The 8123-nt window shown below is 46.9% G+C and overlaps 2 protein-coding genes across 2 annotated transcripts in view; both read right to left on the reverse strand.

Annotated features, from left to right (window-relative positions):
* Positions 1 to 2201, reverse strand: part of LOC119338861 (serine/arginine repetitive matrix protein 1-like) — a 3769-nt gene extending 1568 nt beyond the window's left edge. Inside the window, exons 1-3 of the mRNA XM_037611078.1 lie at positions 2061 to 2201; positions 1504 to 1823; positions 5 to 1241 (exon numbers count right to left, since the gene is read on the reverse strand). Of these exons, the coding sequence (XP_037466975.1) occupies positions 5 to 679 (675 nt within the window). The 5' untranslated portion in view covers positions 680 to 1241; positions 1504 to 1823; positions 2061 to 2201. The remainder of the gene's footprint in view (positions 1 to 4; positions 1242 to 1503; positions 1824 to 2060) is intronic.
* Positions 2202 to 2343: 142 nt separating this feature from the next.
* Positions 2344 to 4213, reverse strand: LOC119337963 (methionine aminopeptidase 1B, chloroplastic-like). The gene is made up of 6 exons (XM_037610246.1): positions 3932 to 4213; positions 3727 to 3803; positions 3129 to 3330; positions 2862 to 3023; positions 2731 to 2772; positions 2344 to 2645 (listed from the first exon to the last, which is right to left on the reverse strand). Exons 3-6 carry the CDS (start codon positions 3186 to 3188, stop codon positions 2595 to 2597), a joined length of 315 nt encoding a protein of 104 aa, XP_037466143.1. The 5' UTR covers positions 3189 to 3330; positions 3727 to 3803; positions 3932 to 4213; the 3' UTR covers positions 2344 to 2594.
* Between the last annotated feature and the right edge of the window lie 3910 nt (positions 4214 to 8123).

Here is an 8123-nt window from a genome sequence, read left to right on the forward strand (position 1 = left end):
CGGCGCTGGCCGAGGGCGTGACGGCGCGGCGGCGGACAACGGTGGCGGGGCCGGTGCCTGGCGGCGGCGTGTTGGGCTTGGTGTGCTCTGCTCTGCGCGGTGGCGCCTGGCGTGGTGGCGGCGACCACTGGTGGAGCGCGTCGGCCCCCCTTCGGCGGGTGGCTGATGCAGATGCGGGGTGCGCCGCTCCTGGCCGCGTGGGCGGCGGATCGGCGGCGAGCGTGGCTGGCTCCTGGGGCTTCCCCGTTTGCCCTGGGAGCAGATCTGGCGATGGTGCTTCCTCTCGGGGGATGGATTGGGGGAAACCCCTTGGCTGTTCTCTGCGGCCACGATGCCGGCGGCGCTCCGGCGTCGTTCCCCTTCTTGAAGGCGGTTTCACAATCCCCCTCTCGCCCCTCCCTTCCTCGTCCCGGGTGAAAGCCCCAAATCTCCGGATTGGGTGGTGACGGCGCTCCGGCGTCGTTTTTCTTCTTGAAGACACCACCTTGGTGCGACGGAGTGGTGGTCGAGGCCTTGGCATGGGAGGTGGCTGCCGGATATCGTCAGTGGTGTCCATGCTCGGCCACTTGCGGTTGATGTTGGCGCCGGCGCGCGGCGTTGGCGATGCTCGGTGGTGTGGCTGCCTGGTGCGGTCGTTGTGTTTGTCATCCCCTCCCGGCAACCTGTTGGTCCTGGTCATGCGAGCTCAGGGGTGAGCGACTCTGCCTGTCGACGGTGTAGTGTCCTCCGATCCAGGACTAGAGGGCAGGGGGCTCTCTTCGGAGGTAGAGACGAATGGCGGACCGGATGGCTTGGCCCAAGGGGGGTGACAGAGCGTGACAATCCTCCTGCAGCGGGATCTACCTTGGCTCAGCCGCGGCGTGTGTTGGCTCCTGTTCGCCGAGGGCTTCGATGTTCAAGCTTGTGCTTGGTGTATTCGAGTCTTGTTAGTGGCTCCTTTGGTATCCTGTATCTTTGCCGTTTTTAGTTTTTTTCTTCCTTTCTTCTTCTTTTTCTTTGGGCTTGATGTGCTGCTCGCCCCAGCATTGCGATGTGTCAATGATGGTTTGCTTTGGAATACAAAGCGGCGGGAAACCCTTTTCGGTAAAAATCTTGCAGTCTGAATAATTATGTCTTTAGAGCTTAATGTTCCTACCAAAAAAAAATACAGAGCATGTTTGCACGAAACAGGGTTCAGTCAGAGTCAGGAGGATATCATCCGTTGAGTACTGCCTATCCGCGGCAGCCGGAGCTATGTGTGCCTGACAAACAAATATGTAAACAGATTTGTTAACTCCAAAATTCCAGAACCTATCATCATGTCAACAAAAATGATAGGAGAAAAAACATTTATATGCTTACAAAGTGCATACAAATTATCAAAAAAACATGTACACGGTAACAACATTGAGAATGAAATGAACAGAGCGGTCTTTGCATATATGAGCAGAGAGAGAGAGAGAGAGAGAGAGAGAGTGACACAGATCAGGAGTTAAAGGGGGAGAAGGATTGACAGAAGCTCACCTTGACATCAGCCATCCCTCGATGACGCTTCCCTGTAGATCCATGAGGCTACTGCTCCTTGTCCGTATCGTCGCTCCTCCAAGTCATGAGGCGTCCGCTGCCTGGGTTCTCGAGCCTCGTTGCTCCACCCCCACCACAGACTGGATGCATGGTACATGCATCAAAATGAATAGAGTATCCCCGCCCTCAATTCCTCAATGGCAGTCTTAGATTGGCATCGATGAATGATTTTTATCCGTACGAAGGTTTGTCGGGGGTGGATCTGTAGTTTCTTTAGTTTGGTGATGGAACAGTTTAGGTATTGCTCTTCTTTCACGGTCCTGTTTTAACAATAAAATAAAAATAACCATATTAAGATTCTATGTGAACCTGTGTAAGCATTGATACGATGAAAAGAAATGTTAACATACATAACACAAGTTCGACGTTTTTTCTTTTTGCATAGGCATGTACTACCATTGACGGTAACTATTTAATAAGATTTAACTAAGATAAAATACAGCATATCAGGAGGAGCTCGGCCAGCAGAAGGAAGGCTCTATCAGAATATTTATTACCTTAAACATATTTAGGTGAAAATATCTTCCAGCATTCATTCTCATGAGCTTCAAGCAAGTGTATGTAAAACTCGATGTATAACGTGAGGTGAAACGGTTGACCTCATTGAACCAAAGGCATGAAAGAACCTTCGGGTACATCTGCACAATTGTTATACACTTGATCAATTCATTTACTCATAGGAGAATTTATCAAACATAAGTAAATGCTACTTACAACTCGGTAGAACAGGATCTTGGCCAGAGGCATTAAACTTCATAGGCCCTCAGACTGATAAAAGTAAAATTGCCCGTCGATAGCAGTGTGATTGTACTTGTTTAAGCACTTGTTCTAAAGAACTTCCTCCCAGACACAGGTGTGATCGTAGTGCGCTGAAATGGCATACTCTGCTTTCTTTCTCCATAAGAAATACTTAATGATAAGCATTGAATCAGCATTAAAATGCAATTTGCTATCCAGCCAGATGAAGTACATAACAGGTAAAATGTGTTATGTTAGCCATGGAACCCAGTCATCTCCACAACAAACAACTTCTACAGTGGGTTAGGAGCTTGCATATGAGGCATATCAATAAACCTATCAGCCTTGCAAGCAATTTGTCAGCAAAATCCGACTCTATGCCAAACATACCAACTAAGCATATGCACAATCTTAGGAGAGAGAACTTACATTTAGGAACACATTTACATCAATATTTATGATGTCTCCATTCTGCAGAAGAAACAACATTTTTCATCCCACGGTACATAGGCATGACACAAAAATAAAGAAAGGAAGATGCACATTTCATCCCACAGAACCTGCAGCTGTGTTGAATCAGGTAGTCCGTGGCAGGCACACTCATTTACTGATGTGCAGATACTTTTAGGAAATCCGCCATAGCCAAGTGGAGAAGGATAAGCACCCGCCTCAACTATCATATGATGCACTGCCCTGTCGATTTCATTTGTAGTAATTGATGGCTGAAATGACAGTGAAATAATTATTGTTATTAAGTGTACAATGCAGAGTCTCCAGATGATTTAGGTATAAAAGGATTCTAGTTATCTATGAAAAAAGGAATATACCTTAACCAATGTTCCTGCAAAGTTCAGTACAGGGGAAGCAAGTTTGCAAGCAGCTCTCATCCCAGCGGTACCTTCCGCATTGTGTATTTGGCGCACGACAGGTAGTTCTTGCAGTATGTTTGCACCCACATAAGAAGGTCTTAGAATGTGCTCTGGTACAGAAATTTGGGAATAGACCTTTCCGCGCCTCAATGTTCTTTCTCTGAACGAAGAAATCAAGCGTAATAACACAAGATGGACTTTTTGCAGCAGAGGAAATCAACATAATTTCTGAATGCAAGCAAGTGGCAAATAGATAGGTAGCAATATCTCTTGGTTGGTAGATTGAAAGACAGTGTGTCGATTGTTACACTTGAGCAGCTAAGAAATGAAACCAGACCACAACATTTTATTTTCATGGCAATACACGAGTGTGGTGCAGTCCAGTTAGAAAAATGTGATGCGTAGATACATGCATACAATGGATGCATGCACACGCAATTTGGTTCAGTTTCAGTCATCCAAAAAACTGAACCAAAAGGTCACACACACACAAAAACATGTTGAACCAAAACTGAAGAAAAACGTCCAAAACTGCAGGTGTCGATGGGAAGCTCACCTCACGTCCAGGCGCTGGCTGCTCCACCTCCTCACCTCTTCTCTCCTCTGCTCTCCTCTGGCCGCTGTACCACCCACCTACAGAGAAGTGAAGAGAGAGACAGGGTGAGAGCAGAAAAGCAGAGAAAGAAGCTGCCTGCACATCACTCACTCACGCATCACAGGAAGAAGGAAGAAACCAAGAGGAAGGGGAGGAGGGATCTGACCTAGGGTAGGGCGTCATGGGTGGGGCTCGCTAGGGTTTCGGTCGGCTGTTGAGGTCGGACGCGGTGGCATTCCTTCGTGGGGGAAAGAGGTTGCTTCGCGGTGGAGGAGGAAGGAGCTCCAGCCGGCGGCGGTCCTCTGCTGGCCGCCGCAGCCCGACGGCCACGGTGGCAGCACCGCCCACCGCGACTTCGCAGCCTGCCCACCAGCGCCCATTTCATCCGTGGCGGCGGCGGAGGAGGAGGAGAAGCAGGGGAGGGGCGTGGGACTGAAGGAGAGGAGAGGAAATGAGAGAGAAGAAGTGGTTTCAAAACTGGGGGAGGTGTTATCTGCGCGCTCACTGACAGCAGCCTCGCCCAATTGGCAACTGGAGAAAACGAGGGCAGCATCCAAACGGCAACTTCGTTGGCGTTTATTGAGTCCGACGTGGCACACGCCATAGGGCTACCCTGATGCACACCTTATTGTTTTGGATTGCCGGGAGTGGCTATAATTCGGCTGTTACGAGGGGAGCCAGGGCTATGTCTTGCCGGTACCGATGGAAATCGCCTGCGAGCGGGCGATGGCAGGCCGGCCCATTAACTGTTCGCCGCGCCATGCCTTCGCTTGTTTTGCGTATGGTCCTTTTTTGTTTTCTTTTGTTTTTTGCCCTTTTTTTATTTTTCTTCGTTATGTTTTCAGTTTCCTCTGGTTGTTAGTTTTCTTCAGTTTTTGCTTTCTTGTTTTTTTGGTTTCTTTGAAATTTTTTGAACATGTCTACTTCTTTTTTCTTGTTTCAACACATGTCTATTTTTTCATACACGTTGTACATTTTTTGGGCACATGTAAAGATTTTTATACACATTTACCATTTTTTAATACATGTTAAATCAAATACATGTTGAAACATTTTTTCAAATAATAAAAAACATTTTTTCAACTATGCAAACATTTTTGTACATTGCACAAATATTTTCTGAAAATTTCATGAACACATTTTTGAAACTTGTGAAGATTTATTTTGAATGTGATGTACATTTTTTGAATGTATGTAACATTTTGTTTGAATTACACGAACATTTTTTACATTCTATAAACAATTTCTAAAAATGTGACATACATTTTGTTATGTGTGACATTTTTTATTTTTGCAAACATATTTTTGTGCACATGATAATCCTTTCTATTATACATTTTTTATATACGTCCTTTTTACATGTTTACCCTTTTTTAAATGCAAGTGTGTGTGTGGGCACACACACACACATGTATAAACAAAAACGAAAATAAAAAACTGAAGCAAAAACGAAAAAAAAACACCACGTCATGACGCGGCAACTGGTTACTGGGCCGACCTAGCTTAGGCTCCCTGCAGGCGACACATCGCCGGGCCCGAGAGTCGCCCAAATGTGCACCCCTTGATCCATGTGCGCCCCTTTGGGCCACCCCTTTTGCTCGGAGGGCACCCCTATTTTCCTTTTTAGTTTTACTAGCAAATATGCCAGTGCGCAATGGAAGAAAACTTCACCCCTCGTGCACACACACTCGATGACATTTGCAAATCCGTAGAAATCTTCATGATGCTATGCAACAAGTAACATGATAAATGGTGTTGCGCAAAAACATAAAGATGAGATGATTTTTGAAGTGTACTCAAGTTGTTTACAGTTCATTATACAACATAAATATCTACCTAGTTGCCGGTATATGTTTATGCCTTTGCTGTCGTTCCTCCTCACTGACACCCAACAAATATTGCATTAGGATGAAAATAACAAAGTATATTTAAGTATTCAACGACAGCATGTGCATAAGAACATTGATTTTATCTTATCAGCATATATGATAAGCACTACAACAACAACAAATGCAAGCATAAGGTAAACACAAGATAATAGCTAGAATAAAGTAAAGGCACGAAATGATTTTGAGTATGGGTGTTGCCAAACAACCGATATACAGTATGATTTAGAGTTTCACAAAATGATTCAGTCAGTACCAGGTCTTGAAGAACTATCAGCACCCTTTTCAAATGAGGAAATCGACCATGTTATTAAAATAATTCCAAGTGACAGAGCTCCGGGTCCTGACGGTTTCAACGGTCAATTTTTAAAGATTTGTTGGGACATAATCAAGCCTGACTTCTTCAAACTCTGTCATGACTTTTGGAGGGCAAAATCAGCATCAAATATCTCAACAACTCGCTCATTACTTTGATCCCGAAGAAACTGACACCTGAAAGAGTGAATGACTATCGGCCCATATCATTACCCAACTTCGGCTAAAAAAAAATCATTACTCAACTCTGTACCAGGTCTTCACAAAAATTCTGGTGGAGAGACTTCAAAAATGGATTCTCCAATTGGTTCATCGCAATCAATACGGTTTCATCAAGACATGTACAATCCAAGACTGCCTCGGGTGGGCTTTTGAATACATACATGCGTGCAAGAATTCTGGCAAGGAGATAGTTATCTTAAAACTGGATTTCGGAAAGGCGTTCAACAATGGATCATGCCTTTGTAATGGATATGCTTTTATCAAAGGTTTTTGACAAAAGATGGATAATGTGTATCATAACAATTCTAAACTATGGATCATCAGCAGTACTGCTCAACGGGGTGCCAGGGAAGGAATTTAAATGTAAATGTGGGGTGCGCTAGGGCGACCCACTTTCGCCTCTACTATTCGTTGTTGCTGCGGATCTGCTGCAGTCCATGGTAAATAAAGCTTGGCGCAAAAAGTTGCTTCAACTACCTATTGCCCAAACTGAATCCGAAGTCTATCCGATGGTTCAGTACGTGAACGATACTATAATAATTCTTCCAGCAGACCATGGTACAATGAACACGATCAAGGACATTCTAAACGCATATGCTCGAGCAACAGGACTAAAAATCAACTATACCAAATCACAAATGATGCCCACTAACCTCTCAAATCAGAAAATCTTTGAACTTGCAGCTTGTTTTGGTTGCCAGGTAGGATCCATGCCCTTCACGTATCTCGTACTGCCCCTCGGAACCACAACACCAGCAGTGCATGAACTGATGCCTCTGGTTGACAACATTGAACGAAAATTATCTGGCACTACTCTTTGGATGTCTTATGGTAGCAGGATTGAATACATAAACTCTGCGCTTTCATCGCTGCTCTCCTTTGCCATGTGTGTGTTGAAGCTCCCGGATAAAATCATTGAGCTTTTTGATAGAGCAAGAAGAAACTGCCTCTGGAGGAAAGTGCAAGACGGAGATGCCAGAACTAACTCTCTGGCAGCGTGGCACCTAGTGTGTAGACCTAAAAGAAAGGTGGACTAGGGGTGATGAATCTTAAAATCCAAAACCAAGCTCTCTTGCTAAAATAAATTCCCAAGTTTGTTGTGGTGATCTCATGGCAGATGCCATAGGATGGCTAAAGAGGGGAACATACACAAGGGCACCGGTGGGCTGCAGAGGCGAGGTTGGTACGCGCGGGTGTGGGACACGAGACGTACGCAAGTTCGGGTTTTCCGAAGAGATAACACCTCTAGTCTTGTCGAATGTGGTTTATATGAAGTGGATCCAGGTTTGCTCTTAGAACTATTCTGGGGAGGAAGGAAGACAGGCCAGTTCATGCGCTGCCTCCTCCATGTGTGTGTGTGTGTGCACGCGCGCTAAGGATCGACTGAGCTCAACCCCTCTGCATGGAGGGGCACCGGGGGGGTCTTATAGGCTGGCCCCCCGGGGTTACAATGGTAAAGATACATGGGTGCGAGGCCCAGGTGTCAGCGTCTAGGAGCCGGCAGTGGGGGACGCCGGGTCTGCCGGATCCATCGGGTGCGGGTCTCGCCGGGTCCGTCGGGTGCGGGCCGTATCGGGGCCACCGGGCACGGGTACGGTCGGCAGCTGGGTACTGTGGCACGCCTCGCTGGGCGTCACGGGACGATCAACGCCCCGCTGCTGTAGGGTTACGCCCCCGGAATACCGCCCGCCCCGGGCGGGGGCAGGGGGCGCTGCTGCCGGGGCCGGCGTAAAGGCGGGCGCACTGTAGCCATGCCTGTTTATTGATGAAGGTTGACTTCGTGGGGTCGGTCGGCATGCGCCAGCCGTAGCACCCGGCCGGCTCGCACTGGGGAGACGGCCAGGAGCGAGCCCGATTGAGGGGTTTCGCCAGCCCCGATGATTTTTAAAGGGATCCGGGTTCCGTTCCCTGCCCGAGGGCCATCCCCCGACTATA

Source organism: Triticum dicoccoides, chromosome 7B (assembly GCF_002162155.2).
Source record: "Triticum dicoccoides isolate Atlit2015 ecotype Zavitan chromosome 7B, WEW_v2.0, whole genome shotgun sequence".
NCBI lineage: Eukaryota > Viridiplantae > Streptophyta > Magnoliopsida > Poales > Poaceae > Triticum > Triticum dicoccoides.

Bases quoted from the DNA above. Each gene is read 5' to 3' on its own strand.
- LOC119337963 (XM_037610246.1), bottom strand. From the start codon at position 3,188: ATGAGAGCTGCTTGCAAACTTGCTTCCCCTGTACTGAACTTTGCAGGA. The intron at 2,773-2,861 runs GTTCTGTGGGAT...TTTCTTCTGCAG, and splicing joins CTGATTCAACACAGCTGCAG to AATGGAGACATCATAAATAT. The intron at 2,646-2,730 runs GTAAGTTCTCTC...ATTGCTTGCAAG, and splicing joins ATGTAAATGTGTTCCTAAAT to GCTGATAGGTTTATTGATAT.